Source organism: Biomphalaria glabrata, chromosome 6 (genome assembly GCF_947242115.1).
Source record: "Biomphalaria glabrata chromosome 6, xgBioGlab47.1, whole genome shotgun sequence".
Taxonomy (NCBI): domain Eukaryota; kingdom Metazoa; phylum Mollusca; class Gastropoda; family Planorbidae; genus Biomphalaria; species Biomphalaria glabrata.
Genome location: NC_074716.1, coordinates 18,972,422 through 18,992,427, shown reverse-complemented (window position 1 = coordinate 18,992,427; position 20,006 = coordinate 18,972,422). Strand labels below are relative to the sequence as shown.

At 37.7% G+C, this 20,006-nt stretch overlaps 2 protein-coding genes across 2 annotated transcripts; one reads left to right on the top strand and one right to left on the bottom strand.

Annotated features, from left to right (window-relative positions):
* Positions 1–9,807: 9,807 nt before the first annotated feature.
* On the top strand, positions 9,808–10,194 carry LOC129926701 (uncharacterized). The gene has a single exon (XM_056032302.1). The coding sequence runs from the start codon at positions 9,808–9,810 to the stop codon at positions 10,192–10,194; it is 387 nt and encodes a 128-aa protein (XP_055888277.1).
* A 2,161-nt stretch (positions 10,195–12,355) lies between these two features.
* LOC129926700 (shematrin-like protein 1) lies at positions 12,356–12,871 on the bottom strand. The gene has a single exon (XM_056032301.1). The coding sequence runs from the start codon at positions 12,869–12,871 to the stop codon at positions 12,356–12,358; it is 516 nt and encodes a 171-aa protein (XP_055888276.1).
* Between the last annotated feature and the right edge of the window lie 7,135 nt (positions 12,872–20,006).

The following is a 20,006-nucleotide window of genomic DNA, read 5'->3' as shown; positions in this document are numbered from 1 at the left end:
GTACATACGATTGTATATTAGTAAAGTAGTACAAAGTAAGGTTCCCCTTTCAGACCTTGTGGTCTATAGGGCAGATGGTGTAAAGGTCATCTGATTGTATAGTAACAGTTTTATAAATAAAGGCACTGTTACTACAGAGAAAATGATTATTGCAGACAATTAGACATAAGAATAAACAAACAACAGAGACTTCATGTTGTCAGCAGTAGACAGAGTCAGCCATCTTGTTGTTTTAACAAGTACTTTGACAGAAATGTCCACAACAAATAATGACGTCATATAAACATATTAGCACAGGTACCATTAGAAAGCTCATTAAAAAACTGGTAAAATAATCTGTTATTTCTGAAAAGTAGAGACTGCGCAGCATCTGTGGCCAGATGTTTCAGTAAGCAGACACAATGAACAGGTAGGATCAAATGTTACAACTTTGAATGTATAAAGCTCCAGTTGATAGAGACCACGGTAGTTATACCATTCTCAGTTTTGACTCACATTCTGACCAGATAAGCAAGTTTTTAGGAAAGCCACAATTAAAATCTCGGAGGTCGTCAGATTGCGCAATGCGCAGGACGTCACGAGAGTGTCATGTTCAGGTCCCAGTGGAAGTAACGTCAAATAGTACTACTTGTTTCTTCTGGACTGGTTACCATGGGGACGGAAACAAACATATTTTTTAAAATTGAGAACGCAATTTTTTCTTACTTTCTTTAAAAAAAAAAAAAAATAATAAAAAATATTTTAAGATTTGTTTTAAAGCTAGAAAAATAAAATGAACATAACCAAAAACAAAACTTTTGAAATGTGATTATTTCCCTTGAAAATTGTTTATTAATAACCTTCAGAGAAATCAGGTTAACAACTCTAGAACTCAGTGTCTGCATAAGAACAAAATTAGACGAAACATGAACACAATTAGACGAAACATGAACAAAATTAGACGAAACATGAACAAAATTAGACGAAACATGAACACAATTAGACGAAACATGAACACAATTAGACGAAACATGAACAAAATTATACGAAACATGAACAAAATTTAATGAAGGATAATTTCTAAACACACACAAAATCTAATTTTACACTATGACCAGTAATCGTTGCAATCAGGTCAATTGAGGACAGTCTTGTTGTTTTTTTTTAAGTTGTTATTTTATTACGATACCTCTATTCAAGACATAACTTTATGCAAATCAGGTAGTCGGAACCTGAACGCTGATCTCAAAATCAGCTCTAACGATTTTTCTAGAAATTTAATTAAAAGTTGATGTATATAGCTCCTCCTTCGTGGTCGAAGATGAGCACATTTCTCATTTCCACATACGTGGCATGGGTGGGTTAGGTCAGTTGCAGATAGGCCTGCTTCTTCTCTCAACTTTTTGTTGGTTCGGAGCTCTTTCACCCTGGCCACTCTTCTTGCTTCAAATCTCAAGACTCCGAGACTCACAGCTTCACGCTATAAGGAGCGATCGAGATCTAGTGCTTCCCAGCCGTGAATGTCGATATCGCATTCCTTGAAGGAGCTCGAGTGTCTTTGTAGCGCTTTTATTGGCCTCCCTGGGAGCGCTTTCCTGTACACTACTCCCCGTACAGAAGTCGTTTGGTAAGGCGATTGTCTGGCATTCGGACTACATGTCCCGCCCATCGAAGTTGGGATCTTGTTACTGTCGCATTGATACTGTACATGTAAGACAGCTTTAAGATTTTAAAGTTGATGTATATCGCTGTTAAAAGAGTTACTAGCTCGTTGAACACATGGGAAAAACGTTAGTTTGGCTGTTATAATTTTTCAAAGTAAAAAAATAAATAAATGTAAATTGGGCTTAAGTACTAGACTTAAATCTAGAGCCAACATCGGTTTTGAACGGACAATCGCGTTCTTGAAAGGATTATCGCGTTCTTGAAAAGATTATCGCGTTCTTGAAAGGATTATCGCGTTCTTGAAAGGATTATCGCGTTCGGGAATTTCCGTTTGTAATCAAGACGTTAATAAATGAATGTTCAGAAACATTGTGCGCATCGTCTTCTATGTCGAGATTTCAAAGCCTATCATTGGACTTATTAAATTGAAAAAAAAAGGAAACATGGTGTAGTCAGCTGTCTTTATTTAGCAAAATGAAGAAAATGAAATGCAGGCTCGGAGAAGTTCTTAGAAAAGATGACCACAGGTCACGTACCATATTTCAGTTAATGTAAACACAAAAATGTCCAATGCTCGTCATAAGGGTCTGTTTACAGAGGCGGTCCACCTAGCCATTGTAGCATCATTCCTTTCCAATGATTTACTGCTTGTTAAAGTAATCGTCCTTTAAAAAAAAAGAGTGCTTTGAGTTCATGCACAAAATTTTGTTTGTTCTATTTTTGGAAACGTTTCTAGAATCTCCACTTTAAAAAAACAAAGTTCGGCCTATTATACAATATTTTTAATAATTAACAAAATTAAGCAGCTGTTAAATAGATTAACTAATCAACGCATATGGGCGTTGGCTATTTTTGCATTGATCTCAACTTTTTAAATCCACAGCCTTCGTTTTCTGACTGTCCTAAACAAATCTCTACATTGATTTCATGTTTGATTGTTAGCATCCAAGTATATCTAATGAGAACTCTAATGGGAAGAAGCGCATTTTTTTTGTAACTTTACAATTTCATTATATGATTAAATAATATTAGCTCGTTACAGATACAATTAATTTTAAACCACCGACTACGCCCGATATTTTAATCTATATCTCCATTGCACTGCTTGTATAGTAGAGACATAAAAGTTATTGGGTATTTTAATTAAGAAATGTTTTGATCATTGTTAATTTGTGTTTCTCTCTCTCTCTCTCTCTCTCTTTCTCGCGTTTTCTTTCACTAATAACTCTTCATCACAAACATTAACTCTCACATTCTCATTTTTTTTTGCTAGCTTTTCATCACTCTCTCTCTCTTTCCCTCAACTCGCCACCATTCTTCTCTTCCAAACTCTCTCTCTCTCTGTCCCCCTCCATCTCTTTCTCTCTCTCTCTCTCTCTCTATCTCCCTCCATCTCTTTCTCTCTCTCTGTCTCCTTCTATCTCTTCCTCTCATTCTCTCTCTCTCTCTCTCTCTCTCCACTCGCCATCATTCTTCTTTTCCAAACTCTCTTTGTCTGTGTCTCTGCATAGTGAGATACTTGAAAAAGAGTGATAGTTTATTTAAAAAAAGATATCTCCTAGTTGGCAACTGCCTAGATAATTTTGACAAAGAGTGAAGGATTTTTTTCAAATATCAGTGATGAGTGGGGCCCGGTTGGGGGGGGGGAGAAAGAGAGAGAAACGGGGAATAACATAAGTAGAGTATGGGGAATAACATAGGTAGAGTATGGGGAATAACATAGGTAGAGTATGGGGAATAACATGGGTAGAGTATGGGGAATAACATGGGTAGAGTATGGGGAATAACATAAGTAGAGTATGGGGAATAACATGGGTAGAGTATGGGGATAACATAAGTAGAGTATGGGGAATAACATGGGTAGAGTATGGGGATAACATAGGTAGAGTATGGGGATAACATAGGTAGAGTATGGGGATAACATAGGTAGAGTATGGGGATATCATAAGTAGAGTATGGGGAATAACATAGGTAGAGTATGGGGAATAACATGGGTAGAGTATGGGGATAACATAAGTAGAGTATGGGGATAACATAAGTAGAGTATGGGGATAGCATAAGTAGAGTATGGGGATAACATAGGTAGAGTATGGGGATATCATAAGTAGAGTATGGGGATAACATAAGTAGAGTATGGGGATAACATAAGTAGAGTATGGGGATAACATAGGTAGAGTATGGGGATATCATAAGTAGAGTATGGGGATAACATAAGTAGAGTATGGGGATAACATAAGTAGAGTATGGGGAATAACATAAGTAGAGTATGGGGAATAACATGGGTAGAGTATGGGGATAACATAAGTAGAGTATGGGAATAACATAAGTAGAGTATGGGGAATAACATAAGTAGAGTATGGGGAATAACATGGGTAGAGTATGGGGAATAACAAGGGTAGAGTATGGGGATAACATAAGTAGAGTATGGGGAATAACATAAGTAGAGTATGGGGAATAACATGGGTAGAGTATGGGGATAACATAAGTAGAGTATGGGAATAACATAAGTAGAGTATGGGAATAACATAAGTAGAGTATGGGGATAACATAAGTAGAGTATGGGGATATCATAAGTAGAGTATGGGGATAACATAAGTAGAGTATGGGGAATAACATAAGTAGAGTATGGGGAATAACATGGGTAGAGTATGGGGATAACATGGGTAGAGTATGGGGATAACATAGGTAGAGTATGGGGATATCATAAGTAGAGTATGGGGATAACATAAGTAGAGTATGAGGAATAACAAAAGTAGAGTATGGGGATATCATAAGTAGAGTATGGGGATAACATAAGTAGAGTATGGGGATATCATAAGTAGAGTATGGGGATAACATAAGTAGAGTATGGGGATAACATAAGTAGAGTATGGGGATATCATAAGTAGAGTATGGGGATATCATAAGTAGAGTATGGGGATAACATAAGTAGAGTATGGGGATAACATAAGTAGAGTATGGGGATATCATAAGTAGAGTATGGGGATATCATAAGTAGAGTATGGGGATAACATAAGTAGAGTATGGGGATAACATAAGTAGAGTATGGGGATATCATAAGTAGAGTATGGGGATATCATAAGTAGAGTATGGGGATAACATAGGTAGAGTATGAGGAATAACATAGGTAGAGTATGGGGAATACATAAGTAGAGTATGGGGATAACATAAGTAGAGTATGAGGAATAACATAGGTAGAGTATGGGGATAACATAGGTAGAGTATGGGGAATAACATGGGTAAAGTATGGGGATAACATAAGTAGAGTATGGGGATAACATAGGTAGAGTATGGGGATATCATAAGTAGAGTATGGGGATAACATAAGTAGAGTATGGGGATAACATAAGTAGAGTATGGGGATAACATAAGTAGAGTATGGGGATAACATAGGTAGAGTATGGGGATAACATAAGTAGAGTATGGGGATAACATAGGTAGAGTATGGGGATAACATAAGTAGAGTATGGGGAATAACATAAGTAGAGTATGGGGAATAACATAGGTAGAGTATGGGGATAACATAAGTAGAGTATGGGGAATAACATAGGTAGAGTATGGGAATAACATAGGTAGAGTATGGGGAATAACATAGGTAGAGTATGGGAATAACATAGGTAGAGTATGGGGAATAACATAGGTAGAGTATGGGAATAACATAGGTAGAGTATGGGGAATAACATAAGTAGAGTATGGGGAATAACATAGGTAGAGTATGGGGAATAACATAGGTAGAGTATGGGAATAACATAGGTAGAGTATGGGGAATAACATAAGTAGAGTATGGGGAATAACATAAGTAGAGTATGGGAATAACATAGGTAGAGTATGGGGAATAACATAGGTAGAGTATGGGAATAACATAGGTAGAGTATGGGGAATAACATAAGTAGAGTATGGGGAATAACATAAGTAGAGTATGGGGAATAACATAGGTAGAGTATGGGGATAACATAAGTAGAGTATGGGGATAACATAGGTAGAGTATGGGGATAACATAAGTAGAGTATGGGGAATAACATAGGTATTGTATGGGGATAACATAAGTAGAGTATGGGGAATAACATAGGTAGAGTATGGGGAATAACATAAGTAGAGTATGGGGAATAACATAAGTAGAGTATGGGGAATAACATAGGTAGAGTATGGGGATAACATAGGTAGAGTATGGGGAATAACATAGGTAGAGTATGGGGAATAACATAAGTAGAGTATGGGGAATAACATAAGTAGAGTATGGGGAATAACATAGGTAGAGTATGGGGAATAACATAAGTAGAGTATGGGGAATAACATAGGTAGAGTATGGGGATAACATAAGTAGAGTATGAGGAATAACATAGGTAGAGTATGGGGAATAACATAAGTAGAGTATGGGGAATAACATAAGTAGAGTATGGGGAATAACATAGGTAGAGTATGGGGATAACATAGGTAGAGTATGGGGATAACATAGGTAGAGTATGGGGAATAACATAGGTAGAGTACGGGGAATAACATAAGTAGAGTATGGGGATAACATAAGTAGAGTATGGGGAATAACATAGGTAGAGTATGGGGATAACATAGGTAGAGTATGGGGAATAACATAGGTAGAGTATGGGGAATAACATAAGTAGAGTATGGGGATAACATAGGTAGAGTATGGGGAATAACATAGGTAGAGTATGGGGATAACATAAGTAGAGTATGGGGAATAACATAGGTAGAGTACGGGGATAACATAAGTAGAGTATGGGGATAACATAAGTAGAGTATGGGGATAACATAAGTAGAGTATGGGGATAACATAAGTAGAGTATGGGGAATAACATAGGTAGAGTATGGGGATAACATAAGTAGAGTATGGGGATAACATAGGTAGAGTATGGGGAATAACATAGGTAGAGTATGGGGATAACATAAGTAGAGTATGGGGAATAACATAGGTAGAGTATGGGGAATAACATAGGTAGAGTATGGGGATAACATAAGTAGAGTATGGGGAATAACATAGGTAGAGTATGGGGATAACATAAGTAGAGTATGGGGAATAACATAGGTAGAGTATGGGGATAACATAAGTAGAGTATGGGGAATAACATAGGTAGAGTATAGGGATAACATAAGTAGAGTATGGGGAATAACATAGGTAGAGTATGGGGAATAACATAAGTAGAGTATGGGGAATAACATAGGTAGAGTATAGGGATAACATAAGTAGAGTATGGGGATAACATAAGTAGAGTATGGGGAATAACATAAGTAGAGTATGGGGAATAACATAGGTAGAGTATGGGAAATAACATAGGTAGAGTATGGGGATAACATAAGTAGAGTATGGGGAATAACATAGGTAGAGTATGGGGATAACATAAGTAGAGTATGGGGAATAACATAAGTAGAGTATGGGGAATAACATAGGTAGAGTATGGGGAATAACATAGGTAGAGTATGGGGATAACATAAGTAGAGTATGGGGAATAACATAAGTAGAGTATGGGAATAACATAAGTAGAGTATGGGAATAACATAAGTAGAGTATGGGGAATAACATAAGTAGAGTATGGGAATAACATAAGTAGAGTATGGGGATAACATAAGTAGAGTATGGGAATAACATAAGTAGAGTATGGGGAATAACATAGGTAGAGTATGGGGAATAACATAGGTAGAGTATGGGGATAACATAAGTAGAGTATGGGGAATAACATAAGTAGAGTATGGGGAATAACATAAGTAGAGTATGGGAATAACATAAGTAGAGTATGGGGATAACATATGTAGAGTATGGGGATAACATAAGTAGAGTATGGGGATAACATATGTAGAGTATGGGGAATAACATAAGTAGAGTATGGGGAATAACATAGGTAGAGTATGGGGATAACATAGGTAGAGTATGGGGATAACAAAAGTAGAGTATGGGGAATAACATAGGTAGAGTATGGGGATAACATAGGTAGAGTATGGGAATAACATAAGTAGAGTATGGGGATAACATAAGTAGAGTATGGGAAAAACATAAGTAGAGTATGGGGATAACATAAGTAGAGTATGGGGATAACATATGTAGAGTATGTGGATAACATAGGTAGAGTATGGGGATAACAAAAGTAGAGTATGGGGAATAACATAGGTAGAGTATGGGGATAACATAGGTAGAGTATGGGAATAACATAAGTAGAGTATGGGGATAACATAAGTAGAGTATGGGGATAACATATGTAGAGTATGGGGATAACATAGGTAGAGTATGGGGAATAACATAGGTAGAGTATGGGGAATAACAAAAGTAGAGTATGGGGAATAACATAGGTAGAGTATGGGGAATAACAAAAGTAGAGTATGGGGATAACATAGGTAGAGTATGGGGATAACATAAGTAGAGTATGGGGAATAACATAAGTAGAGTATGGGGAATAACATAGGTAGAGTATGGGGAATAACAAAAGTAGAGTATGGGGAATAACATAGGTAGAGTATGGGGATAACATAGGTAGAGTATGGGGATAACATAGGTAGAGTATGGGAATAACATAAGTAGAGTATGGGGATATCATAAGTAGAGTATGGGGAATAACATAAGTAGAGTATGGGGATATCATAAGTAGAGTATGGGGAATAACATAAGTAGAATATGGGGATATCATAAGTAGAGTATGGGAATAACATAAGTAGTGTATGGGGAATAACATAAGTAGAATATGGGGATATCATAAGTAGAGTATGGGGATAACATAAGTAGAGTATGGGGAATAACATAAGTAGAGTATGGGGAATAACATAGGTAAATGTTTATCGCAGGCAGTGGGCGAGGGTATTGTATGGTTGAAAGCTGGTAAGGGAGGAGTGTTCTAAGGTAGATATTTGTATGTACTTTGAGACGAAAAGGATTAAATTTGGTCGTAGCATTTTGATGAGATGTATGTCGATACTTGCAGAGTAACATGCAGCTCTACAAATATGTTGACCTTGTGTAAACTACACTGCCATCATCCAGTCTGTTGATTCCCAGAGCTTCCCCTTCCTCCTCAAAACTCTGTTCATTCTCGTAGTGAAACTAATGCTGCTAACATCTCTTCCCTATATCTGTTGATTCCCGTAGACAAAATGGAAACTATTGCTAGCACCCCCCCCCTCCACAAGCTAAAAGCGTTGACAGACAAACTTTCGTTTTAAATATGAGTTGTTTTAAAGTTTTTTGTAGCCACAAAATTTCACGTCATTTAGTTACTCGGTTTTTCATTTGATGAAATGACTCAAAGTCTAAAAAGTGTTTCTATACTAAACGTGCTTCCCTGGCAGTGGCCCATAGATTTGTCCTAGACATGATTCATGTTTAAACCACTTGTTCACTCCAATGTCATTCATTGTAATCCTGTGAGTGAATATCTTATTCAAAAGGGACACATTTTCAAAGGTAAAGGGCGCAGATATTTAACTGTATTGAGTGGTCTGAGCACCGCAGAGAAAATAAATCAAAATGGTGATAAAAATCTCGAGCTGTCATTCTGAAAATAAAGAGGGGACAACCCGTGACTAATGGCTTAAATATATGATTGAAGTGACGTCATTAAAAGTTACACATAACTTTTGTCTTTAGTAACAAACATGGCGTCTTACTCTTGCCATTAGTAAAATTAATTAGTAAAATAGTCGGCTTAAAAAAAAGTCTTCTTTCATGTAGATTTAACCAACCAAGTTTACTCCCATTTATTAGAACGATAATTTGTAGAAGTTGCTGTTAGGATAATGCAAACGTAGGATCACAATTATAGCATACAAATGCAACTGGTAGGTCCAAGTTCAAGTCAAATTGTTTTTGAAAAAATTAAAAATTGAAAATCCCATTCTTTCCATTTCGTACTGTGTACGATAGTCAGACTATTTTTTAAAAAAGTAGCGTGAAGGTAATGAAAGTCTGATACATCCAAATGCACGGCCAAAACATATGTTGTTTTTTTTAATAGTGAATTCGATTACCTAGCCAAGCGTGAAAGTGAGACCTGGACACTGACATAGACAATCGAAAATCTACTAAATACATGGGAACGAAAAATATACATAACGAAACAGGGTGGAGGAAACGCACTGACCGGGAGATATATCAATTGTATGAAGACCCGCCTAAAGGGACGGAAATTAAAAACAAGGACAGACTACGTTGGGCACGTCACATTAATGGAATGTCACAGAACAAAGGAGCTAAAATTGTATAATGGCAAAAAAAAAAAGGCAGGCTACCTAAAGGCAGGCTACCTAAAGGCAGGCTACCCAAAAGCAGGCTACCCAAAGGCAGGCCACCCAAAGGCAGGCTACCTAAAGGCAGGCTACCAAAAGGCAGGCTACCTAAAGGCAGGCTACCCAAAAGCAGGCTACCCAAAGGCAGGCTACCCAAAGGCAGGCTACCCAAAGGCAGGCTACCTAAAGGCAGGCTACCCAAAGGCAGGCTATCCAAAGGCAGGCTACCCAAAAGCAGGCTACCCAAAGGCAGGCTACCCAAAGGCAGGCTACCCAAAGGCAGGCTACCCAAAGGCAATCCACGATTGCAAACGATTGATGCTGTGAGGGAGATCTACAACAGACGAAAGGCTCATGAAAACTCTGAATGGAAAGATGTATTGAAGTAGGCTAGCGCCATCCATGGCCTGTAGAGCCGCTGGGATGGATGGATAGAATTCGATATCACTTATTCCTTCCCCCGCTCCAGTTCTACGCCTTAGAAAATAGTCGTACATACGGTATATCAGTTGTCTTTGACTTTTCAGCTTTTTATCGAAATATTTGAAATTTGAATCTGGTCCAACACCCATAACTTGCATTCTCTTTTACTTCAAGGGAAGTTGATAACCATCTGGTCAGGGCCAGAAGCGCCTTTGGACGCCTTTAGGTGAGAGTTTTGAGGAACAAATCGCTCCGCCTACCTACAAAAATCAATGTCTACCAGGCGGTGGTTCTCTCAACCCTTCTATATGGCTCTGAAACATGGACACTATACAGAAAACAACTAAGACTTCTTGAGCGCTTCCACCAAAGATGCTTGCGCTCCATCATGGACATACGGTGTCAAGACCGCACTACAAACAGCGATGTCCTTGCGAACGCCGGTATGGACAGTATAGAAGGACTTCTTATGATCAGACAAATAGGCTGGGCAGGGCACGTAACCCGTATGGGAGACGAACGTAAGCCAAAGGCAGTCTTTTTTGGTGAGATAAAAGGTGGTCGACGTAACAGAGGTGCCCCACTGAAACGCTTCAAAAGACCAGCGTAGGCGCCAACTTGCCTTAGCTGACATAGTAGAGAGCACCTGGTTGCATGTGACCTCAGAACGAGACCGCTGGAGGTCACTCACAAAGGCCGCGGGATACACATTTGAGACCAAAAGAAAATTCGCTGCCGAAGACAGACGAAAAAGGCGAAAAGAAAATCTCAATCGACCACTTGCGGAGAGCTCCCTGATTTGGGAACCACTGCACAGTTCATCTCATAGATTGGTCTAGTCATCTGAACGCTCCAACATAAAAATGAGAACGAAGAAGAAGACCACCTGCGGACAATTGTTATGCTTGCCCTGGATGTGGCAAAATATGTAGGTCACATCTGGGGCTGCGCAGCCACGGGAAATATTGCATTCCTCATTAATCTTCGGACTCGAAGGCATTATTATTATTACCATTAGAAAGGGTGCTATGTAGACACAAAGATGCTTAGACTGCGCGAAAACGGATGCCGTCTGATCCAATCCTCGGGTTAGCTAGCTAAAAGTGGGGCGAAAGTAAATATTTTGGTCCGAGATATCATGAGTAAAAGTTTGAAAAACAAGGTTCTTGTACTTTTGATATAAATCTTGTAAGAGAAAGAGTACATTAAATTTGTATCTCTAGATATGCACAGATTATGGACACTCACTAAAACAATTAAAAATTAGAAAAAAATGCGCAGAGTTATCTGGAGCAAAATCTTAAGTCTATCTCGACACTTGACCATAAGTCTTCAGTGCAGAGCGTAATTGGACCCCTCAGCCAAACAGTGATTTCAATATCACGTTGAGGCCAGTCCAACGTGAGTTATTGACCCGTGGTGGGAGGACCTCTCTCAATACACTGTGCCGCCTGCAGATGTGGATCTAATAACTCTTCCCGCTTGCTATGTTTAGACATTGCCATAATGATAAATTTTTGGTTTCGTTTAATTGTCTGAAATTGATTTCATAATGATTTACTATTTCCGCTGCCATTGCTTCGTGAAATAGAAAGTAGAAATAGGTGATGTGAATACAATTAATTAATTAATTAATTAGATCATATATCAATGATTATCATTGAGACTTAAGGTTAATTTACATCTTATCTTATCTGATCTTATATGATACAGATATAAGTCTAAGATTACGTCAGATTCAGTTCTTATATCACATACTTTCTTTTTGCTAGTTTTTGTTTTAAATAAAAAGTCATATAAAAAGCTTTCGTATGTCAAAAATTAATTTCATGAATGTAAAATTTTTTCATAAAATATACATTATTCCCTACATTTAAGATAATTTAATATATGGGATATTAAGCATATACATCCCATATTTAGGATTGTTACGTATTGTGTGCATAGAGAATTTCCGAAAGGATGTCATAGCAAAAGTAAGATGATACTACATTTAGAATGACTATATTTAGAGAAGGGCTTCATTCAGCAAACGTAACATAATCAAAGTTTTATTTTTTAAATCTCAAGTTTCTAGAGTCAAAGTAGTGTTGTAATGTGTTCCACTGTTGTAATGTGTTCCACTTTTGTAATGTGTTCCACTGCTGTAATGTGTCCCATTGCTGTAATGTGTTCCACTGTTGTAATGTGTTCCACTGTTGTAATGTGTTCCACTGTTGTAATGTGTTCCACTGTTGTAATGTGTTCCACTGTTGTAATGTATTCCACTGCTGTAATGTGTTCCACTGTTGTAATGTGTTCCACTGTTGTAATGTGTTCCACTGTTGTAATGTGTTCCACTGCTGTAATGTGTTCCATTGTTGTAATGTGTTCCACTGTTGTAATGTGTTCCACTGTTGTAATGTGTTCCACTGCTGTAATGTGTTCCACTGTTGTAATGTGTTCCACTGTTGTAATGTGTTCCACTGTTGTAATGTGTTCCACTTTTGTAATGTGTTCCACTGCTGTAATGTGTTCCACTGTTGTAATGTGTTCCACTGTTGTAATGTGTTCCACTGTTGTAGAGATGAGTCTTGTACATCGAGTCAATACCTCAAGAGATGTTGGAGTGACTTGGACCGGATGTCATTTTATCTGGACCACAAGGCTCACTGCAAGTACACGTGAAGTCCAAAACGTCAAACAATTAAAATAACTTGAATGTAGAAGGGGCTGAGTCCAATCTCTGTCGCTAGATGTTGTCAAAGTTCTAACGCCAACTGACTAAAATAGTACTTAAACAAACTCAACCTCGCTATCCATGACGCCACTAAATGTCACTATTGTGCCTCGCTAAGCTAAAGTAGTATGTCTCAGTGCTTATTGCATTCCATTCTTCTTGTCACATATTTTTACAAAGCTTATATCAGCTCACTCTGTCTGTCTGTCTGTCTGGTAAAAGGTTTGAACAGCAATTCTCAGATCAAATTGAAACTTTGCACAATTATTTTTCATTCAATTGATGAGAAAAAAAAAGTAGGTAAGAAATTACTGGTAATTATTTTTTTGTTGTTTGATAACAAGGGAAATCAATCCTACATTATTCACAGATATGGATAAACATATAGGGTTTTGTCCCCTTAGATAATTGTACACGTTGTTTCTCCAACGCCCATTCTCGTATCCAGACGACACTTTAAACAATTATTTATAATACCTAACAAAATATGAATAAATTTAAAAAATAACCAATTAGTCAATTAATTATTGGTAATAACGGAAATATTTTCTATATTATTGAGAGATATAATTGTAAGTGTGGTGTTTTTTTCTCTTTCATAACAGTATTTATATGTTTTGATTCATTAAATTTCTATTCGCCTTTTATGTCAAAAACATACAAGACATTTCAACATAAATCTAAGGCAAGCACCCAACCAAGAAAATGAATAATTACAGTCTCTCTCTCCAAGACTTAACTTGAATAAACTCTTTCCTTGCTCATTTCAATATGACGTCTGTCACTCACAGTCTCTCTCTCTCCAAGACTTAACTTGAGTAAACTCTTTCCTTGCTCATTTCAATATGAAGTCTCTCACACACAGTCTCTCTCTCTCCAAGACTTAACTTGAATAAACTCTTTCCTTGCTCATTTCAATATGAAGTCTCTCACTCAGTCTCTCTCTCCAAGACTTAACTTGAATAAACTCTTTCCTTGCTCATTTCAATATGAAGTCTCTCACTCACAGTCTCTCTCTCCAAGACTTAACTTGAATAAACTCTTTCCCTGCTCATTTCAATATGACCTCTCTCACTCACAGTCTCTCTCTCTCCAAGACTTAACTTGAATAAACTCTTTCCTTGCTCAGTTCAATATGACGTCCTTCACTCACAGTCTCTCTCTCCAAGACTTAACTTGAATAAACTCTTTCCTTGCTCAGTTCAATATGACGTCTCTCACTCACAGTCTCTCTCTCCAAGACTTAACTTGAACAAACTCTTTCCTTGCTCATTTCAATATGAAGTCTCTCACTCACAGTCTCTCTCTTCAAGACTTAACTTGAATAAACTCTTTCCCTGCTCATTTCAATATGACCTCTCTCACTCACAGTCTCTCTCTCTCCAAGACTTAACTTGAATAAACTCTTTCCTTGCTCATTTCAATATGACGTCCTTCACTCACAGTCTCTCTCTCCAAGACTTAACTTGAACAAACTCTTTCCTTGCTCATTTCAATATGAAGTCTCTCACTCACAGTCTCTCTCTCCAAGACTTAACTTGAACAAACTCTTTCCTTGCTCATTTCAATATGACGTCCTTCACTCACAATCTCTCTCTCCAAGACTTAACTTGAATAAACTCTTTCCTTGCTCAGTTCAATATGACGTCCTTCACTCACAGTCTCTCTCTCCAAAACTTAACTTGAATAAACTCTTTCTTTGCTCAGTTCAATATGACGTCCTTCACTCACAGTCTCTCTCTCCAAGACTTAACTTGAATAAACTCTTTCCTTGCTCAGTTCAATATGAAGTCTCTCACTCACAGTCTCTCTCTCTCCAAGACTTAACTTGAACAAACTCTTTCCTTGCTCATTTCAATATGAAGTCTCTCACTCACAGTCTCTCTCTCCAAGACTTAACTTGAATAAACTCTTTCCCTGCTCATTTCAATATGACCTCTCTCACTCACAGTCTCTCTCTCCAAGACTTAACTTGAATAAACTCTTTCCCTGCTCATTTCAATATGAAGTCTCTCACTCACAGTCTCTCTCTCCAAGACTTAACTTGAATAAACTCTTTCCCTGCTCATTTCAATATGAAGTCTCTCACTCACAGTCTCTCTCTCTCCAAGACTTAACTTGAATAAACTCTTTCCTTGCTCATTTCAATATGACCTCTCTCACTCACAGGCTCTCTCTCCAAGACTTAACTTGAATAAACTCTTTCCTTGCTCATTTCAATATGACCTCTCTCACTCACAGTCTCTCTCTCCAAGACTTAACTTGAATAAACTCTTTCCTTGCTCATTTCAATATGACCTCTCTCACTCACAGTCTCTCTCTCCAAGACTTAACTTGAATAAACTCTTTCCTTGCTCAGTTCAATATGACCTCTCTCACTCACAGTCTCTCTCTCCAAGACTTAACTTGAATAAACTCTTTCCTAGCTCAGTTCAATATGACCTCTCTCACTCACAGTCTCTCTCTCCAAGACTTAACTTGAATAAACTCTTTCCTTGCTCAGTTCAATATGAAGTCTCTCACTCACAGTCTCTCTCTCCAAGACTTAACTTGAATAAACTCTTTCCTTGCTCATTTCAATATGAAGTCTCTCACTCACAGTCTCTCTCTCCAAGACTTAACTTGAATAAACTCTTTCCTTGCTCAGTTCAATATGACCTCTCTCACTCACAGTCTCTCTCTCCAAGACTTAACTTGAATAAACTCTTTCCTTGCTCAGTTCAATATGACCTCTCTCACTCACAGTCTCTCTCTCCAAGACTTAACTTGAATAAACTCTTTCCTAGCTCAGTTCAATATGACCTCTCTCACTAACAGTCTCTCTCTCCAAGACTTAACTTGAATAAACTCTTTCCTTGCTCAGTTCAATATGAAGTCTCTCACTCACAGTCTCTCTCTCCAAGACTTAACTTGAATAAACTCTTTCCTTGCTCATTTCAATATGAAGTCTCTCACTCACAGTCTCTCTCTCCAAGACTTAACTTGAATAAACTCTTTCCCTGCTCATTTCAATATGACCTCTCTCACTCACAGTCTCTCTCTCTCCAAGACTTAACTTGAATAAACTCTTTCCTTGCTCAGTTCAATATGACGTCCTTCACTCACAGTCTCTCTCTCCAAGACTTAACTTGAATAAACTCTTTCCTTGCTCAGTTCAATATGACGTCTCTCACTCACAGTCTCTCTCTCCAAGACTTAACTTGAACAAACTCTTTCCTTGCTCATTTCAATATGAAGTCTCTCACTCACAGTCTCTCTCTCCAAGACTTAACTTGAACAAACTCTTTCCTTGCTCATTTCAATATGACGTCCTTCACTCACAGTCTCTCTCTCCAAGACTTAACTTGAATAAACTCTTTCCTTGCTCAGTTCAATATGACGTCCTTCACTCACAGTCTCTCTCTCCAAAACTTAACTTGAATAAACTCTTTCTTTGCTCAGTTCAATATGACGTCCTTCACTCACAGTCTCTCTCTCCAAGACTTAACTTGAATAAACTCTTTCCTTGCTCAGTTCAATATGAAGTCTCTCACTCACAGTCTCTCTCTCTCCAAGACTTAACTTGAACAAACTCTTTCCTTGCTCATTTCAATATGAAGTCTCTCACTCACAGTCTCTCTCTCCAAGACTTAACTTGAATAAACTCTTTCCCTGCTCATTTCAATATGACCTCTCTCACTCACAGTCTCTCTCTCCAAGACTTAACTTGAATAAACTCTTTCCTTGCTCATTTCAATATGACCTCTCTCACTCACAGTCTCTCTCTCCAAGATTAACTTGAATAAACTCTTTCCTTGCTCATTTCAATATGACCTCTCTCACTCACAGTCTCTCTCTCCAAGACTTAACTTGAATAAACTCTTTCCTTGCTCATTTCAATATGACGTCTCTCACTCACAGTCTCTCTCTCCAAGACTTAACTTGAACAAACTCTTTCCTTGCTCATTTCAATATGAAGTTTCTCACTCACAGTCTCTCTCTCCAAGACTTAACTTGAATAAACTCTTTCCCTGCTCATTTCAATATGACCTCTCTCACTCACAGTCTCTCTCTCCAAGACTTAACTTGAATAAACTCTTTCCTTGCTCATTTCAATATGAAGTCTCTCACTCACAGTCTCTCTCTCCAAGACTTAACTTGAATAAACTCTTTCCTTGCTCATTTCAATATGAAGTCTCTCACTCACAGTCTCTCTCTCCAAGACTTAACTTGAATAAACTCTTTCCTTGCTCAGTTCAATATGAAGTCTCTCACTCACAGTCTCTCTCTCCAAGACTTAACTTGAATAAACTCTTTCCTTGCTCATTTCAATATGAAGTCTCTCACTCACAGTCTCTCTCTCCAAGACTTAACTTGAATAAACTCTTTCCCTGCTCATTTCAATATGAAGTCTCTCACTCACAGTCTCTCTCTCCAAGACTTAACTTGAATAAACTCTTTCCCTGCTCATTTCAATATGAAGTCTCTCACTCACAGTCTCTCTCTCTCCAAGACTTAACTTGAATAAACTCTTTCCCTGCTCATTTCAATATGACCTCTCTCACTCACAGTCTCTCTCTCTCCAAGACTTAACTTGAATAAACTCTTTCCTTGCTCATTTCAATATGACCTCTCTCACTCACAGTCTCTCTCTCCAAGACTTAACTTGAATAAACTCTTTCCTTGCTCAGTTCAATATGAAGTCTCTCACTCACAGTCTCTCTCTCCAAGACTTAACTTGAATAAACTCTTTCCTTGCTCAGTTCAATATGACCTCTCTCACTCACAGTCTCTCTCTCCAAGACTTAACTTGAATAAACTCTTTCCTTGCTCAGTTCAATATGACCTCTCTCACTCACAGTCTCTCTCTCCAAGACTTAACTTGAATAAACTCTTTCCTTGCTCAGTTCAATATGACCTCTCTCACTCACAGTCTCTCTCTCCAAGACTTAACTTGAATAAACTCTTTCCTAGCTCAGTTCAATATGACCTCTCTCACTCACAGTCTCTCTCTCCAAGACTTAACTTGAATAAACTCTTTCCTTGCTCAGTTCAATATGAAGTCTCTCACTCACAGTCTCTCTCTCCAAGACTTAACTTGAATAAACTCTTTCCTTGCTCATTTCAATATGAAGTCTCTCACTCACAGTCTCTCTCTCCAAGACTTAACTTGAATAAACTCTTTCCCTGCTCATTTCAATATGACCTCTCTCACTCACAGTCTCTCTCTCCAAGACTTAACTTGAATAAACTCTTTCCTTGCTCATTTCAATATGAAGTCTCTCACTCACAGTCTCTCTCTCCAAGACTTAACTTGAATAAACTCTTTCCTTGCTCAGTTCAATATGAAGTCTCTCACTCACAGTCTCTCTCTCCAAGACTTAACTTGAATAAACTCTTTCCTTGCTCATTTCAATATGAAGTCTCTCACTCACAGTCTCTCTCTCCAAGACTTAACTTGAATAAACTCTTTCCCTGCTCATTTCAATATGACCTCTCTCACTCACAGTCTCTCTCTCCAAGACTTAACTTGAATAAACTCTTTCCTTGCTCATTTCAATATGAAGTCTCTCACTCACAGTCTCTCTCTCCAAGACTTAACTTGAATAAACTCTTTCCTTGCTCATTTCAATATGAAGTCTCTCACTCACAGTCTCTCTCTCCAAGACTTAACTTGAATAAACTCTTTCCTTGCTCAGTTCAATATGAAGTCTCTCACTCACAGTCTCTCTCTCCAAGACTTAACTTGAATAAACTCTTTCCTTGCTCATTTCAATATGAAGTCTCTCACTCACAGTCTCTCTCTCCAAGACTTAACTTGAATAAACTCTTTCCCTGCTCATTTCAATATGAAGTCTCTCACTCACAGTCTCTCTCTCCAAGACTTAACTTGAATAAGCTCTTTCCTTGCTCAGTTCAATATGAAGTCTCTCACTCACAGTCTCTCTCTCCAAGACTTAACTTGAATAAACTCTTTCCTTGCTCATTTCAATATGAAGTCTCTCACTCACAGTCTCTCTCTCCAAGACTTAACTTGAATAAACTCTTTCCTTGCTCAGTTCAATATGACGTCTCTCACTCCTGTTGAGCAGTGCTCTAGTGCAGACCACAAACATCGGCGCTGGAGTAGAGTTATAACAACATATAAATGTGTCTATGGCGACATTTAGATTACCTGCACCGTATCAGAACGCCTATGAGTCTATAGAAATGTTACCTAGAGTTGTAACAAATACTTGGTGTGATACTTCAGATTGATTTTATCGTATTTTGTTTCCCCTTAACGTAGCTTCCTGCGTTTAAAGAGTTAAATATCCATAAATGGATGTCTTTCTCCCAGAGTTAACTCTTTCTCTCCTAATTGACGATACCATCGTTGATTTGACCCCATTAAATTAAATTAATTTTCGGCTTTATAAACTTGAATTTGTGTTATATAAAAAGATCATTCATTCTCAAATATTTATATATCAAAAGTAACGTTTTCTGATTACCAACACAAATGTTATTGAAGTTTAATCATAACAGGGTAGAATGGACAAATGTGACAAAATGAAAGAAAAAATGTCAGAACGTGGAAAATAATTACGGAGACAAAGAGTTAAGTAAGGACAAGGAAAAAAAAAAGATTTCCTATTTAGAACCAAGACAGCTGTTTACTGCACGACATCAGTTGACCTTATTGTCTGTAAATAACAAACAAAGGTAGCAGAAAGGTCATGTCGTCTGGAATAGGAATAGTCTCAGATCCTGGCTATTGTTCAAAAGAAGAGTCCTCTTTTTGTGATCTTTTCAATAGATTACATTCAGATCTAATTAGATTAGAGTCACAATGTAACTATTCAATTATAGCCAATGGCTCTCTTTTTACTAGGAAGAAAGACGAGCTCGTTTGAAAACAAAGTTAAACAAAACTACAACTTCCTTAAAGAGATTTTGTTCCATTGGTCACTTGTACACTTCTTTCGACTTTTTAAGCTTTAAGATATAACCAAACAGTTTTTTAAACAATCTTACA